Source organism: Hippoglossus hippoglossus, chromosome 20 (genome assembly GCF_009819705.1).
Source record: "Hippoglossus hippoglossus isolate fHipHip1 chromosome 20, fHipHip1.pri, whole genome shotgun sequence".
NCBI classification, from domain to species: domain Eukaryota; kingdom Metazoa; phylum Chordata; class Actinopteri; order Pleuronectiformes; family Pleuronectidae; genus Hippoglossus; species Hippoglossus hippoglossus.
Genome location: NC_047170.1, coordinates 3,398,959 through 3,416,554, shown reverse-complemented (window position 1 = coordinate 3,416,554; position 17,596 = coordinate 3,398,959). Strand labels below are relative to the sequence as shown.

The following is a 17,596-nucleotide window of genomic DNA, read 5'->3' as shown; positions in this document are numbered from 1 at the left end:
ACATGTAATATTTTGTGTAATGGTAATGTCAGGCATTACTATGTGCTTGCTGGTGAGAGAGAAAACTGTCTTTGCCTTTGTCACAAGGACACTGCTTGGTCATACATGTATGGGTTGTTAACACCTGGTGATCTCAGAGGAGACGCTGAGCAGAGCAGCCAATTATGGATGCACTTTGTACAACAAGAGGAAGATGAGGACAAAAATAAACTCGTATGAAATTTGAGTTTATTTTTGTAGTGCATGACACAGATGGATCTTTTCCAGTCCTGCTTCAGACTGATTTAGAGCAGGATCTGCTTATGACTGTTAAAAAAAACATTTTATGGCCTTTACGTTGTTTATTTGTCTCCCAAACATCCTTTTGCTTCTCCCTCACTCTCTGCTTGTTCCATGGCTGCAAGTCTACACCACATTTAACTGCTCTCATAGGCTCCAGCCATGCAAATACATCTTATCTTATCAAAATAACCATAAATTCAAATTCATGTGAGATGTTCACAGCTTAGAAAAAATCTAGGAAAATCAACAGCAACGACTCCTTCCTGAAACAGTGTCCCTGTTTCTCTGCGTAGTCCACAGAACAAACTGTCCAGACGTTGTTTCTGTAGTAATGAAAGCTATAAACACTGTGGTGTGTCAGGTAGAAACAGAAAAACCTCACAGATAAATATGTCGAACCTTGGGAAGATAAAACTAAACTGAACTCCATGGCTCGATACCAGTAAAGCAAAGTAAGAAAACAATTTTTTGAAAGGCTTGGCTTAACTTTTGAGTATTGAACAAAAAAAAGTAAATAAAAAACATTATAATTGCTCTACATAGGGAAGGGGATGACCAAAGACATGAATGAGTTCATACATAGTTTCATTGCAATCCAATATCATGGCTGTTGAGATATTTCACTCAATTAAACAAGATCTGTCAGGCACTTGAAAATCTACCTCTCTCAAGGACAACAAGAAAAAATTTCAGATTTTGTTTTTTCTTCTCTCATTCATTCTCTCATCTCAAAACCTGGGTAAACAAAAAACAAAAATAGCCTCATGGAAAACATTCTGCGCATGAACTAACCTTACAAAAAAGATATTTGCTAAATATAATGGGACTCAGTAGAGCACATACCTGTCGCAAGGCTTAATATTTCAATCAAGCTGCATTTCATTTTGGGCCATACATTATTCCCTGGGAAAATGGTGAAAATGTCAAAAATACAGTGTTAGACTAAGTGAAAACAAACCTGCCCTCTTATTCAGATCTGCACCGAACTTTGATGGGTTCTTCCCTGACCCATACGACATCCTTTTTTTGTAATCTTACTTACACACATACACACCAAAAAATGGTTAGGGCTGAAAACATAAGCTCCTTGGCGAAGGTCCAGAACAGACTTAATTTATGAAAAACAGCTTTCTCTCTGTGGTGAAGGAAAAGGAGAAAGTAACAGAAAAGTCCACTGTTTCATTCTCCACACACGCGCTGAGTTGATATCTTTAGCACAACAGCGCTGTATAAATGCCGAGGTAAAAATAAATTCTGCTGACATCCAGAACTGAAGGGAGAGGTTAATTGCACTGTGAGCTCCGCAAAGTACAGTAAGTGTTCCACCTGAGGTGTGCACAGCTTTTTATGCCTTCGCATCATTGACTCGCTCAACTATTTTGTGTTCCCCTTCTCAAATCCCCCAGCTGCACTAAGTTATGCCTTCGTAAAAGCAGCACCTTACCCCGGCCAGAATGAAAAAGTAATTTAATGCACTGTGCTGGGGCTGAGGATTGGTTTGTGTCAGTGCCTTCTTGGTATTTATGACTCAGCTTACATTTAATGGCATTGCTGATTAAAACATTTAAACCTCCGTCTTCACTTCTCCGCTGTGAGCCGCGTTTTTTTTATCCTCATCTCTGGTGATAAAAACTGATCAGGATGTTTCCCCGAATCCACATGAACACTTCTGATTTCCATGTGGCCACAGCCTGCAGATGACACAAATCTCACTAACCTTTTACTTAAAATGCCAAGTGTCCTTTTCATGAAATAACCAGTATCCACATTTCACACCACTTCCACCTCATGCCACATCAAACAAACAAACACACACACACACACACACACACACACACACACACACACACACACACACACACACACACACACACACATACACACGTAAGCTTTTAACTCAAAAGACTCAAAATGGTCCTCTTTGTGACCTCCCACCCTTTAAGTGAGTGGGCTGCTCCGTCCCTGAGGGAAGGCCAGCGGCAGAGCAGAGTGGACCTGAGAAGTCCTCAGGGTTAAGAGTTAGGAGCTGTGAGTGTGTGTGTTTGTGTATGTGTGTGTGTGTGTGCTCTTCTACAGCTATCTTTGTGAGGAGCCTACAACCAATGGAGTGAGGACATTTTGGCCGGTGTTCACTTCACTGTGACCCCCCTTTAATTGACTGTTGGGGTTGTGGGGGTTAAGACTTTATTTTAGGGTTTGGGTTAGAATTAGGTTTAGGTAAGCTTAAGGGTTAGGGTTAGTTATTTAGTTTGGATGGTAAGGGTTAGTGTAAGGGGCTAGGGAATGCATTATGCCAATGAGTGTCCTCACTAAGATAGAAGTACAAATGTGTGTGTGTGTGTTAGAGGGATTGTATAGTTGGGGGACGTTTGAGGGGTGAGCTGAGGTTGGTGTTGGTAAGTGCTCTGAAGACTGCTGTCAGATTGTGTGTGTGTGTGTGACTCTGCATCCTAACCGCAGCTATTCTCAGACAGGGACACCACAGGACTACTTACTTCTCTCTGGATCTTTCTTCTTCCGCTGCTTCACTCTTTCTCTGTACTTCCATCACTTTCGCTCTCAGTTATGTAGACTGAGATAATCATCTGATATTAAAAATGTTGGTGATATAGTCGAAACTGCATATTCTGCATTTGTTGACCTACAAACATATCTTCATTTCAGGTTCTTGTACTAGGTTTTTAGTTTTTTTGTTAGTAGATTAGGCCCGGTTATCATAACATGACTTAAAGGTCCCACATTGTGTAAAATAAATGTTTTGGCCTTTTACTATCCGTAATTACTTGAAGGGGTCAGTAGGGACCCTCAAAGTATGAAAACAGACACTCCGTGGACTTTTTCACTCAGTCCATCCTAAGAAATATGTTATTGAAACGTCTCGTTTGGTACTTCCTGTCCGTATGATGTATTTCGGGATCGCAATCATCTCTCAGGCCCACCCAGCCGGTACCAGTCCAGCCTCCAAACCCACCACCCCCGCTCCCCGTCACCTCCACCACCAACACCCCTCCACACCGAACGCGACACCAAGCAGACATGTTGCTGAGCTAGCAGCTTGTTAGCTACCACAGGCTAACCACAACATACAACACTGAAGAAACACTGCAGCATGGAGGGATGCAAGGAAGAGAATGTGTCCGTGCACATTCCTCCAAAGAACGTTACTGTTTGAGAAGAGCGGTTAGCTTTATTTCTTCTGACGTGCCGTGTCTCTGTGCTCAGTACGGAGTAACGTAGACGTTACTCGTTACTCCGTATTGAAACTCTGTTGTGAAACTCCGTACTGTAACTCGGGACGATACTACATTGGCCGACTGTCCTGCTAAAACTTGAACAAACATGAGGATGGTGTAACTTACCGTTCAGAAACATCCTGTTGTAACCGACTGTGAATATGTGGCTGGTCTTCTATAGCGGTATAAAAACATAACGTGACTTTCACCTGTGTTTATCAGAGGAGGGGCTCAAGAGGCTGGTGAAAACAGCCTGTTCTGTCTGCAGCTCCAGAGAGGGGCAGAAGAGAGGCCATGGAAATACACATTGCAGCAGTTTTTTCGGCTTTAAACCACTGATATATCATCTTAGGGGTACCAATACCTCAAATTAAATCCCAGAAAGGTGTAAAATATGGGCCCTTTAAGTATAGGGTAAGGTCATGTGATAACAGGTGGCATTGTATTGGGTTCAGGGGAAAGGTATATAGTGCTTTAAATTTTTTTTAAGTCATCGAATTTTCCATGTTATAGTCTGATAAAATCCAAAAGTGCATAGAAAACAGACAAATTTAATAATCTGAAATAGAATAATTACACAACTCACCCTCAGTCCTTATACTGTAAAGGTCCATAAAAGCTCCCACGGGTTCGTCCCAGCATTTGTCCTCAATCTGTTAAGCATAGACTCAAAAGATGCAGTATAAAACACTACTCCAAGTCTCCAGATACAGCAGTGTTTAAATGTCTCCAGATGATTCTGGAGACTGTGACCAAACCCACCATAATAACAGAACCTTTTTTTGGGGGGTGCATTTGGTGTTTGAGATCCATATCCCCCTCGTAAAGATACAGCCATATTTGTGTGGCGCCAAATAACAACATACATTATCTCAAGGCAATTTAGTAAGGTCGAGACCTCACAGTTCCCACAATGAGAAAGCATTCCCACATTCAATGGTTTTAACACTTCCAACACAGATTCAAATTCAGAGTTTTGAATGGGGTAAATGGTAATATTTATAATCTTAACTCCCCTTCTGCTTCCTTCACATAATTTCCACACTCTGCTAAGATATTGACAATTTCTCCTGTGTCTGTGTAAAGTTTGTTCTCATGTCTCTCTCTCTGCTTTAATAATGTTTTAAATGATTACTTGTTCTGTATATTTTTATTTTGTAACAGGTGCATTGGGTATCTTATTGTGGCTCTGGCTAACCTGGATAGGATTTAATTCCTTTCCTCACCCACTATGTCCACAGTGTGTTCTTACGTCACTTTTCAAGATGCAAAGATTTTGAGATCTTAATTGTCATACTTGGGTACAATGAACTGCAGGAGGCTTCTCTCTCCTGTCAAGATATGTATATACAACAGTGTTAAAATATAGAAATTATATATTAGAAAAATATAAGAAAATACAAGAATAAGGCATATTTACAAATCCTGCAAAATGGTACAAGAAACCACCTGCAGTTGCAGTCCCTGAGGGTGGACTGTGTGTGTGTGTGTGTGTGTGTTTGTGTGTGTTGTGCGTGCGTGTTAGTCACCTTGATGTGTGCGGTTTAATAAATGTATTGTTAGTGTGCAGCATATTCTTTTTTTCCATCACTTGTTGAATTACTTGTCTGTTTTCATTTTCTAAAATATATTAAAAAGACAAATCATCTCTCTCTCTCTCTCAGGGGGAGGTCAAGGTGGAGGAACCAGGCAGCTGCTGTCCGGTCTGCAGAAAACAGTTTCCAGGTTAGTGCAACATGCAGAAGGTAGAAAAACACGGCAACAAAACCACACATTCAGACAGTGTTCAGAAATTAAATATATATTTATGGTTTAACAAGGAGAAATTCATGAAGAAATGCTCTATAAATGAAGCCATTAGCTTCAACAAATGAATTAATCAACCTGACAGCATCCTTGTGTATCAGACAAATGACTTTTGATAACAAATATGTAATTAGAAACAGTCAAAAGCTACATTTTCATTCTGTGGCTGCTGTTCCACTTTATTGGATTTGAATGTTCAGTAGTTCATTTTATAGCTAAGCAAAAACCAATTGCCACAGTGGCCAATTAGTGAGAGATGACATTACTTAACCTACATTGGGGCTTTAATCTGTCTCCCAGTGGAGGAAATGTCACATGCTGCGAGAGGGCACGACAATGTCGCTGTGCTCTCTGGAAGGACTCTGGCTCCTTTGTACTTTTTCATGCAAATGGAAAGAAAAATCGTTTTTCTTTCATTATTCACCTTTTCCCTGCCCTCTTTATTCTCCCTCTGCTTCGTCCTTCAATCTCATGTTAACCCCTGTCTCCCCTCCTCCTCCTCCTCTGTGTTTCTGTGGTTCCTTCAGGCGAGCCCCTGCCGGAGTGTCGCCGCTACATGCAGGTCAGGAACATCACCAAGGGGGGCTGTCGGCTTGACAACGTGGAGGTCAGCTTCTGCAGGGGACGCTGTCTGTCCAGGACTGATGTCATCCTGGAGGTAGGGAAAGTAGACACACACACACACACACACACACACACACACACATGGAGAGAGAGAGAGGGTATTACTCTTCCAACATCTTGTGGCGACAATGACCAGTATTGACATCCATGTCAAAACAATGGCGATCAATACAGGCAGCAAAGTGGACAAAAATGAATTGGTTGAAAAAAAAGCAGTGGGTTGTTAATTGTTGTCAAACTACACTTCAGGGCAGTACAGTTAATTGTGTTTAACCGTATGTTGCGCTTCCTACGGTTAGGAATTCCTGCAATATTCATTTAAAAAGTAGATTTACATTTCCAACACTAGTGCAGTGCCCATTGTAAACCTGCCTGTTTGGAATGGGCGGTTTGCTTTGCCTGTGTTATGCTCTGGAGCTACTTCAGAATTATTCCTTGTCACTTATTTATTGTTTGTGTGACTAGGTTTTTATAAACAGTCTATGGTGCAGAGTGAAGTTAGAAAACTTTGCCTTCATCCTACCTAGTTTATCTGCAATGAAGATTTCATTGTCACTGATCTTCATAAAATGAAAGACCTTGCTGTCTTCTCAATTTGTTAAAAAATAGACACAATGTTCAGACACCAACTTTTCAAAATAATAGCTCTAATTTAACTCAACATAAAGCACAGCAGCAACAAAACAAATGTTGTGGTTTTACTTTGAATACACATTTCCAAAGAGGAATTGATTCAATCAATATTGTTACCATGATAGAGATCAGCACCCGCCACACCCATGAGTATCAGAAATGGTGAAATTTAAATGCCCAAATTATCAAAATGAGTTGGTTGTTCAGATATTATTGCTGACGGGACTGTTTTGGCCCGCGGCTCGCCAGTTGGCGACCGGTGCTGTCGGTTATGTGTGGATGTAGAAGAAGACATGTTCAAATCGGCCTACAGAGTAGCTGTTCAGCCCCGCCCCCATGACGGCTACAGAGTGTGGTCACTTGTTTATTCCATTTTTATTAATATTAAACTTATCCCATGGCCGAATTGCACTGAATTACAATTACTAAATTGCACTTTCTCGGGCCATTAAGAACACAAGTGCTAAATGTGAAGCCAATAAGATGAACGGTTCATGAGATATGCTTTCCACAGACAGACAGACGTTTGTGCAATTAGGTAGACTTAGATTCAAAGTGCCATGAAAAACTCAAATTGCCCATAACTATTATTAACAAGCGTTCCAAAAATAATATTCAGGAGTGTTGCTTTAGCTGTAACTGTGCAGCCATACTTCCCATCTGTTTTCCTCCTGAAACGTGACCCGACATTAGTGTTGAGTGTGTTTTTCGCAAAATAAAATCAAGTCAAACCCTCGTCCCCGTGCAGCATGGGCACACGTGCTGTGATCTCACACCTCTCAAGATAAACACAGACCGTCGACACACCCGCAGGATAACAGGTAAGAGGCTGTGAACATGGTGAAATGATTATTTAGATCATTTTCCCTTCGGTTCACAGCTGTAATCACAGTTGACAGAAGGTAACCTGTCGCCATGTTCACATGGATGACATGGAAACAGGTAAACAACAATACAGCATTCAGTAGTTGAGTCACCGCAGATCTAAATATAGATGTTTTGGATAGGAGTGTTGTGAAGGGGTCACGTGTGGAGCCTGTGAACGATTCAGGTTCTTTTTTCCCCCCCTCCCTTGTTCTTTTCCTACCTTCGCTCGTTGCCTTTTCCATCCTCGCGAGACGGCGAGCTCATCACCTCATCACCATGGCGACTTTGTTCCTCTTTGGCATCCATACATCTCCACTGTAAAAATAGAGTCAATCACGCCGGGAGATTAGTAAAAATAAACATCAGCTCAGCTAAATGTGTCATTACCTCCTGTTACTGTGGCAACCAGGGATGGTAACCGGTGACTAGGCAGCACGGCGAAGTTCCCTTTTCATTGATCCGCAGGACTGGAGAGAGCCGGGAACGCACTCAGAGGAACCACAGGCTCTTTTCACCACCAGCTCATGCGCACACACACACACAAACACACAAACACACACTCGCACTGCCGACTTCAAAGTGTGTGAAGCACTAATAACTGCTATTTCTCATAGAAGTTGAAGGTGTTTGATGTCAGACTCTCTTCTTCCTCTCACCTCCCTCTCCTCCTATTATCTATCATTCTTTGTCATCATGCATTACACTTTCTGCACTCTCCCTCCTCCTCAGGTCTTTTCCTGCACTAATTGAACACATGAGCTCAGTTTCCATCTCCAAGCCTCCCTCTATCACGCAAAGCATCGAGACTGGGTTTTTGGATACCAAGAGTTACAAAAACATGTTAAATCATCATCCAATTCTTTCCCAAATTTGTGTTTGTATTGCGTTTTAGTCATTTTAGATTCTTTTAGCATCAGGTTATTGTTTTGGTTTCACAACCATTACACAACCTTATATCAACATGACAAATCCACTGTAGAAAATAAAAACAGAGGATGATAACTTCTGTCCGTATTTGTTGTTTTGCTGTAAGTAATGTGAGTGAAGACATATGACACCCGCCTTGTATTGAGCTTCTCCTCATTTTACTCATATCGTCTCGACTTGTCTTCCTCTTCTGTCTCATAACCTCTTCCTGCTCTAATTCCTCCCTCTCCTCATCATCTCCCAATCTCCTAATTGCTTTCCTCCACCTTATCCCTCCGCTTCCCTTTCCACCTCCTCTACTCCCCTTGCTGCTCTCATCTTCTCCAGTAATTCCATCCCCTCTTCTCCTCCCTCTATCCACCCAGGAGCCGTACCTCCAGTCGGTGTGTGAGTGCTGCAGCTACCGTCTGGATCCAGACACCCCCGTCCGTTTCCTCAGCCTGCGGTGTGAGAACGGCGAGAGCGAGCCGGTCGTCCTGCCTGTCATACACAGCTGCGAGTGCACCAGCTGTCAAGGTGGGGAGTCATGAACGAGGCCGGATGGATTTGCTTGTACATCTGTCATGTCAGATAGTGAGCCGAGCATTTAAATATATGTAAAAACATTGGCACGTGGCTCATGTTTACATACAGGGTCCCAGCAGACAGGCAGGTAAATACCAATGGATGTGTGTACATAAAGGTATCTCCCCTTTATGTTCTTGAGACTGTGCTGGGAGACACAGCAAACCTTTTTGTTACTGCACGTATGGATGTACCATCCTGGAGGAGCTGGACCACCTGTGCAACCTGATTGGGCTGCAGGTACGGCCTCATGCTACCAGTAGTAACAAGGACACTAGAGAAGAATCAGTCAGGAAGGATGAGGAGAGAGCAACTGTCTGTGGCCAGCACATGTAAAACCATTTCCTTTTCGGGGGTTGTCTTGCTTTTGCCACTTCATTGCACCTGTTGTCACTTTCATTTGCACCAAAGCCGATAAAATTGATTAAATGTTCCCTTAATTATTCTCAGTGTATATTGTATGCAACACTCAGGGAGACACGTACAATTCGTTGGACAGCTGTGCAATGGCAATAAAAGGCATTCTATTCTTCTATTCACAAACGCAAACAACTAATAGATGGCTGCATTGGCCTCCATCATCATCTCTCCCCTTCATGCCTGAAGAAAACATTTCAACGTGAGCAAGCAGCGTGAAGGATGAGGAGCTGGTGCCAAAAACAGATGACTCAAAGTCATCAGTGTGGCAGTGGTTCAGCTCTATTCATGCAAATATTTCTCAAAGCAGTTATCTCTAAAACTGCTAGAAAACCGCCGGCACACTTACAGGTAATGCAACAAATCTATCTGCTTTCTACCAAATTAAAAAAAGATAAGAACACCTAAAGAGCGTTTCACTCAGGTTGCTTCAACCCCACTCATCTGTATTTCACGAAGTCCTGAAAAGCAAAGAGGTAACACTGACTGATGCACTGATCCAGTGTTTCCCATTAGTTATCTAGACTGACGCATTCTTGCTCGCAGTGTTTATCCGCCACTTGCTTGCGCTACGGCCCATAACGTTTTTACCGCCCACGCAGACTGCCTGACCTCATCGGTTCAGCTGCGGTTATGGCATAATATGCAATTCTTTCACACGAGAACTTGTCTTTCACTCTTTAGTCTGTGTACCTCTCGCTCGGAATCTGTGTGAGTACGTGAGCGTGACCTTTGTGCGCGTGCAGCCCCCTTACTGCCATAGATTGTATTAATTCTTTGGGAGATTTAAAACACTGATGCCCACTTTAGATGCACAATTTGATTCACCAGTGTTTTTACTATAATGTTGTGATTTAAATGGTGCACTGCCTGGTTTGTGTCAAGATTGTCTCAACAGCAACTTCAATTAAAAATAGACAAATCATCAACGTGACTTGTCTTCAACCCCTTATAATGTGTACCACATAGTCCTGTACAATGTAGTAAGCCTCCATCATCTCTTCTTGTCACAATTCATTTGAAAGCATTTTAAATTTGATGTTATTGTCTTCAAATATACATGTTCAGTCCCTTTCCATTAGTGCCAGACTGTCACACACATACATACAAAGTCATACATTACCACATATTGACACACTCTAAAGATACATTTGCCTTTGCCCACTATGAATAAATCAATGGAGGTTCCCACCTCTGAAGCAATTATGTACTAATCCATTCTTCAACATGGCTGATTGCGTTAGTTAATTGGATGTAGACACATACGACACAGGGCCCACCCCCTCTCCAGCTCATATTCCCCTTCCAGTGCTACACTTCCGCGGACATCACGTCTGACGGATTAGATTGTTCCAGCGATCAATCTGGACTGGCATGCGGCCGCGCTCTCACACACACTTCCACATATTAACTGCCACTACTATAAGTTTTCTCATCTCTCAACTGATGCTTCTCGCTCCGCCTCACTCACAGACACGGACACAAGCCTGGAGAGGACGCACATGGATACGTTTCTCATCTGCTGCTGGAATGTTGTTGTGTAGATGCACGTATTAAAATGAATTTTAAGTAATTAGCCATATGGTTGCTGTGAACAAATGCACTGCTGGGGGGCAGGGCAAAGACACGCCTACTTACCGCAAACACACACGCACACACACCCATACGACATATCAATTAGCTTGCTAAAGTGAAGTTATCTAGGTTGTCTAGGACTCGAGGACAAAGCAGCAGACACACACACACACACACATGTTTGGACACACACATGACAGGAATGTCATATGAAGTAGAGGGTTTCTCCCCTCCAGAGTTACCCGACAGTCCCGGACCACTTGAACCTTCGGCACAGGTGGCTGGTGCCAAGTCAGCCGGGGCTAAACCGTATCTGGGGAGCATGGTAATCCAGAGGCGTTTGAACTGCTGGCGGAGACAGCCGCTTGGGGCAGGAGACATTGGGGGAAGTCTCTGAATAGTAGTGGATGTGACAGTTTAGGTTTTGCTCAGGGTTTTTTCAGATTTGAACATTTTTTTTAATTAGCTGGTGGTGAGGGTTCGCCCACCATTTAATAGAGTGTGTTAACCTTTTCAAATATATATAAATGTCATGATGTAGTGACGTCCTTAACTCTACTTAAGCATCGGCCTTCCAATGTCCAAGACAGTGTAAAACACAAGGTGACATCATGACCATTTTCAACCCATAAATGTACATTTTAATAAATTTTGTAATAAACGTGATATTAACACTATCAAATAATGTATTTCATTAAATGAACAATCACAATTTGGTTCACAGTGTGCAGTATCTCTTTAATACAGTTCAAACAGGGAAACTTAGATATATATATATATATATAATAAATAGGAAATAAATGAAGTCTGTCTGTTGAGACAGTTTTCAGAACGTTTGAGTCACTTGATCTTTCTTTTATTCGCCAGTGGAAGCAGTTTTCTTTTGATGCATGTTAAGGTATTACAGAAAACAACAGTGAAGTTATGACACCGTCCATCTCACTGTTTCTCTTCTTCACAGGAGGCGACCTGTCCAGACGCTGAGGGAGTGCGCTGAGTGTGTGTGTGTGTGTCTTTGTTTGCGTGTGTGTGTGTTTGTGTGAATGTGTGTGTATGCACGTATGATCTCCAAGCCAAGTGAGAGCACCACCCTGGAAGCCAGCTGGCTGATACATGGAGGACTCTGGGATGGATATATATGGATGTCCTGAACAAGTACCTGTTGATGCACACATTATTCTGTAGTCCTTAGTCATCATATGACTTGATACTACTCCTGTTCTCAAACTGTTTATTCTTCAGCCTGTACAGCCGTTTTCTACTGTGTATTTATAGATTAAAAGACCTATGATACAATCCAAGTTACACCTTTTATGCTTTTACATGTGTTTGATGTGTATGTTTAAAGAATATATATGCCCCTGCAGTCTGCTTTATGTTTGAGTTTACAGAAATAAGATGTTATATATTTTACAGTTTGTAGTATATTTCCTATGGAGTGGTCAGTAAACATTTTCTACACATGGAGAATAAGTCTTGCTATCTTTCTCTAAATGTCTTTTTTTAAAACAATATGTGAATGCATTTTTCCATAGTTCATCTTTGAACACTGTCCAGTCACCAGCAGAACTTTCCTTCTCCTGTAACACACAACAACTTCAATTAAAATAGACAAAACAAGGTCACCAACTTGCCTGGTCTTCAACCCATTATAATGTATACCATTGTGTTTATATTTATATATGTTTAACCCAGTCATGTGTCTTTCATGAGACCCCCGACATAACTGTTTTGTTAAACAAAAGTACTTCATGATTCCAGTTTTATTCATAAAAGATCAACTTCTCAAACTGTGAATTCCCCCCCCCGCTGTACAATCCAACGGCTGTGTTCAAGTAATGTTTTTATAAACATCTACGCTTTGGCTCCAAAGTTAAGATCTGGAACCCCTGACATTCAAGTGAAATATTTTAATAATCTAATCAAGATACATTTTGGGCTTATTTACTTTTGTATGATTTAGGAAGTTTGAATCACCCTGTTGTTACTTGTGTCTAAACACAGGAGTCCCTTCTTTATTTCCATTCCCAAAATAATCTGCAAAAATTCATAAGAATTGTTTTACTTTTACTTTGCTGTGTGTTTTCTTGAAAGCCCATAAGTATGTCATGTCTTTATAAAGTACAGTATTTCACGAGGTCCTTCAAGCCCTTAATTGACTGCAAATGAAAGCCTATACATTAAATATGCTTGGTCTTTTTAATGCTCTTTATTGAACTTGAATCCTCATTTTTTCCAGCACACACACACACACACACACACACACACACGCTCAGAACAACATGCTGCCGTCACTGCTCTTGCGTTTTGCTTAGTAACCGCAGGGAGCAGAAAAGGGAGAGTGACATTTCTGATGACAGGAGTTCCATTTGCTGCTGAAATGTTTATGCATTATAAGACGCTGTAGCTTTTAATGGATGTGTCGCCTTGAGCTTTTTCAATTCCCTTATTCAGACATTTACTCATTACTGTGTGGAGTAAGGAGCATAAAAAACGTCTTAAGCATTAACATTGCCCTTCTCTCTTTCTCTGTGTGTGTGGAGTGTGTATGTGTTCTAGTAAACACTGAAAGTGTGTGACAGGCTGGCATCTGTCTCAACCATGACAAATTGTCTTCCTCTTTCTTATCCTCCTTCCTCTACCCCTTCTCCTCCTCCTCCTCCTCCTCCTCCTTCTCCCTCTCTCTTTTCCTGACTAAATAAGGGAGTTGAGAGGCGAAGGCTGACCAGCGAGCTCCTTCATGTCTTTCAGCTGCTGTAGTAAATACCACTGGATTGTAATAAGAGCTGGAACTGATGCATTTTTAATTCATACCAAAATGTCACATTCTGATGGATAGTACCTCGGGCCTGGTCCAACTGCAAGGCTGCAATTCATCACACACCTCACCAATCATTAAAACACTCATCGCTGGGGAGAAAAATGAATGTAACCACGGCGCTGTGCGGGTCACTTTGATGAATGCAGCCACGGAGCAGCGGTGTTGCTTCAGGTCTGGATCTGACAGAAGTGAAAACAACAAAACTTGCCAACAGCCGAGGCCTCTTCCATCCCTGGGATTGATATGAGAATCTTGTTCACTGTACAGAGAGTGTGAGGTTGTTGGACGTGCAGGGTCAAGGCCGTGTGAGGAAAACCAAAAACTGCATCTGGGACACTTCACACATCTCAAAAAACTTTTATCATCAAATTGTTGAAATGCTGCTGAAACGCACAAAGCAACACAACTTTTTAGAAACAAATACTTAAAACAAAACCAGGCAGATATAGTGACTTGATTCCCTGAATGAAAAGAAAAAAGAAACGTGCACATTACCTTATTTACTGCTTATTTACAGCAGGAGTTTAATCTTTAAATACTTTCAATAATTCCAGGGTCTTTACTACATAAACTCATCATTGTAAAATCTGACCCTGTCGCATCTGTTGTTATTATTAGTTTGAACTGGTGCTGCTATCTTTATTAACATCCTTACATTCGTAAATATCACTCATCATTATAACTAATCTGACAGAGCCGATTAGCCTACACAACTGTACCTGCCCCCCCCCCCCCTCTCTCTTCTCTCCCCTCGTTTTAACCCACCTCTCTCTGATCAGAGGTTTCTTCCAGTTAATGTAAACTATTGTAGGTCTTGGCCTTACTATGTAAAGTGGCCTGAGATAGTGTATGTTGTGATTTTGTTCAAATAAAATTGAATAGAATTGAAATTATTCTAATCCCAGCAGTCAGCAGCATTAAGAAAAAAAATTGATCAAAATCAATATTCAAGACAAAATAAATAAATAATAATGGTATAGTATAGTAGTAGTAGTAGTACGGGGATTTATATTATATATATATATATAATATAAATCCCCGTTTGCAAATGTAATACATTAACCTAACTACAAATGTAGGTCTGCTGCTCGATCCTCTCAACCCACGCCACCGTTTCCCACAGCACGTGAAAGCACCATCCCCAGCATGACGGAGGGGGGGGAACCCCGGCGCTGTGACGTAGCGGCAGCAGCCAGTGAGTGGAGAATCCCCATCCAACCCCCGACACACAACAAAGCAGCATCTCCAGCGCCTTTTCCACTGGTTTATTGAGATGTGATTGGACAGATGCTGACACAGATGGGTTGTTCATAGAGAGAGAGAGACACACCCGCTTCTCCTCGGGGCAGGTAAATGTGCTTTTGTGGGGCGGGAGGGTTTGTTTTGTACAGAGTGGAGTACAATAGAGGAGGGCGTGTGTCTGTGTGTGTGTGTGTGTGTGTGTGTGTGTGTGTGTGTGTGTGTGTGTGCGCGTGTGTGGGCGTGTGTAGCCTCACACCTGCCAGGCTCAGGTCAGCAGCCGTTTGGCCACAACTCTTTCCAGCAGGTGTGTGATGGTGATAACACAAAGCACGCTCCTCTTTCGCACCACATGTAGCACCGGCGCTCCCTTCTTCTCTGTCAGACATGTTCTTTCTGTTTGATGCTTAAAACACTGAAACACCTCTCCACTTGCGTTAGACACCTGGATATTGTTGTTTTGGTTGATGCGCCATGGCACCTCTGTGCGTCCCGGGAGAGGGATCCCCACTTGAAACTCTCTGAGGTGGTTTTCCCTGTTAAAATGGCCATGTACCTTTTATAGCATTTCGCACATGAAGACAAATGTCTGCCTCTAAAAAAGGTAGACAATAAAATATTTTTGTATTCGTATAGTTCTTCCTCATTCTTGTTGAAGATTGAGGGCAGATGATGATACACCAGTTGTGATTTGAATATGGGCTATACTGTGATTGATTGATTGATTGATCGATTGGTTGGTTGATTGATTCCCACTGCACCACGAGAGGGAACCTGTAACTGGATTTAACCTGGTGCCATTGTAATCCCATTTAAACCGATTGTACTAAAGATCAATTTAATCAAATACATAATTGGTAATAATTCTGGGACTATAGTTTCATCGAGGCCTCTTTGAGGGACCCCTCCAACTCCTCTTTTAAAGGGACGAGGAGAATTCGATAGCCCATCTACTTCTTCATCCATAATAATAATAAAAAAGTGCATGTGAGCAGTTCCCGCTCCTGATGCGCAAAGGGTTAAAAGAGGCGCAGCTAGACGCCGGTGGAGCTGAAGTCATCCGGCAGAGCGCACAGCGAGGGAGGGAAGAGGAGACGCGGAGAACACCTTCAATACAACACCGAGCCAGGACGAACCAGGCTGCACGTCTGCGCTCTGCTCTTTCTTTTTTAACATCTTCACTCTTCTTCTTCTTCTTCTTCTTCCTCCACAGTTGCACACACTCCGCTCCGGACGCAGAGGGAGGAGGTGGGATGAGAAGCGGATAAATAACGCGCAGCTCCAGCGCCCAAACTATGGCTCCAGCGACGCTCGCCCGGTCCGCCTCGCAGGAGCGGACGGTAGTGAAGGATGAGGCGTGTGCTGAGCTCCAGCGAGTGTGAGACCAGAGAAGACATATAACCCCCCCCCCCCCCCCCCCCCCGATAGCCCTTCATCTGGGGATAGAAAGAAGATACCTCCTCTCCACCTGGACACTGGAGGCTGGGATACGGCTCCTTGCGTACAGCGCGCTTCCTCCTCTCCCCAACTCGCGTCAATCCTCACTTTCTTTTGGAGACCCAGCCAGAAGCCTGCGTCTCTCCGAGTCTGAACTTCTTGGAGGGGGGGGTGAACTTTGAATTTGGATTACTGCCACTGAAACCGGCCAGGGCTCCGAGCAGAGAGCGCAGTGAGGGAGGCAGCATCGTGAAAAAAAAAAAGAAGTCTCTCCGAGTCCAGGGGCCACCGCTGCGAAGATGCCGGTCCGGAGGGGCCATGTCGCCCCGCAGAACACCTTCCTGGACACCATCATCAGGAAATTCGACAGTCAGAGTAAGATCAGTCATTTTCTTCCAATCGCATCATTAATTTGACCACACAGCCAGTTGTTTCTCTCCCATTAAGGTTCATAGGTTAATTGATTCGGTGACTCAGGTGCGGTTTGGAAGTGGCTCCCTAATGAATTATCCTCATTTATGATGTTTGCTGCTGCTGCTCGGTTAATGGCTGTGGCACAGTGAAGGGGGAAACATCAGGAAACATGTTTTTTCATTTCAAACATCACCTCATAATAACTTGTGAGACTTCAGCTGACTTTGGAGCAGTTTCCTCTTCACCCGCCACATATATCTTTGAGTTTGTGTGCGTTAACAAGTGATGGTTGTCCTCAAGAGTCCTCATATGACATGTTGAGAGGTTTTGAATTTCCTCTCAGAGAAGACAAATGACCCTTAAGTGCCTTCGGGGGCCATGCACTCTATTTTATTTGGCTGTAGATATTCATCCAGAATCCATTTTACACCTCAATATCCCATCATACACATGCTTTTACAGCCATAACACATTTATATAGTTTGTTATCTTTCCCTTCAAAGGACAAACAACCATATCCTATCAGTTAATCTCCAGAAAGTTACAAGCTACAAAAACAAACAATATATCTGAGCTGCTGCATTTTTCATATCCAGCCCAGGGGGCGTGAAATCCGAGGATGTCTATATTTCAGAATGCACCAGGCTTCACCCGTCCCCGGTGGTGTTATATCTTTGATGCAAATCATTTTTTGGTTATTATCCCCTCACCATACGTGTGATCAGCAGACTTCAAACATGCCTCAGCAGCCCACAAC

The 17,596-nt window shown here is 42.6% G+C and overlaps 2 protein-coding genes across 6 annotated transcripts in view; both read left to right on the top strand.

Annotated features, from left to right (window-relative positions):
* scospondin (subcommissural organ spondin) overlaps positions 1–15,518 on the top strand; it is a 75,337-nt gene extending 59,819 nt beyond the window's left edge. For 4 of the 5 annotated variants that reach the window (XM_034572712.1, XM_034572713.1, XM_034572711.1 and 1 more), the window contains exons 115-118: positions 5,180–5,240; positions 5,849–5,979; positions 8,738–8,888; positions 11,890–12,697. In XM_034572712.1, coding sequence (XP_034428603.1) covers positions 5,180–5,240; positions 5,849–5,979; positions 8,738–8,888; positions 11,890–11,912 — 366 coding nt within the window. In that variant the 3' untranslated portion in view covers positions 11,913–12,697. Of the gene's footprint in view, positions 1–5,179; positions 5,241–5,848; positions 5,980–8,737; positions 8,889–11,889; positions 12,698–15,157 lie in introns of those variants that run through there. The other variant, XM_034572710.1, reaches the window with a different exon arrangement.
* Positions 15,519–15,868: 350 nt separating this feature from the next.
* kcnh2b (potassium voltage-gated channel, subfamily H (eag-related), member 2b) overlaps positions 15,869–17,596 on the top strand; it is a 213,270-nt gene continuing 211,542 nt past the window's right edge. The window contains exon 1 of the mRNA XM_034573028.1: positions 15,869–16,800. Within this exon, the coding sequence (XP_034428919.1) occupies positions 16,725–16,800 (76 nt within the window). The 5' untranslated portion in view covers positions 15,869–16,724. The remainder of the gene's footprint in view (positions 16,801–17,596) is intronic.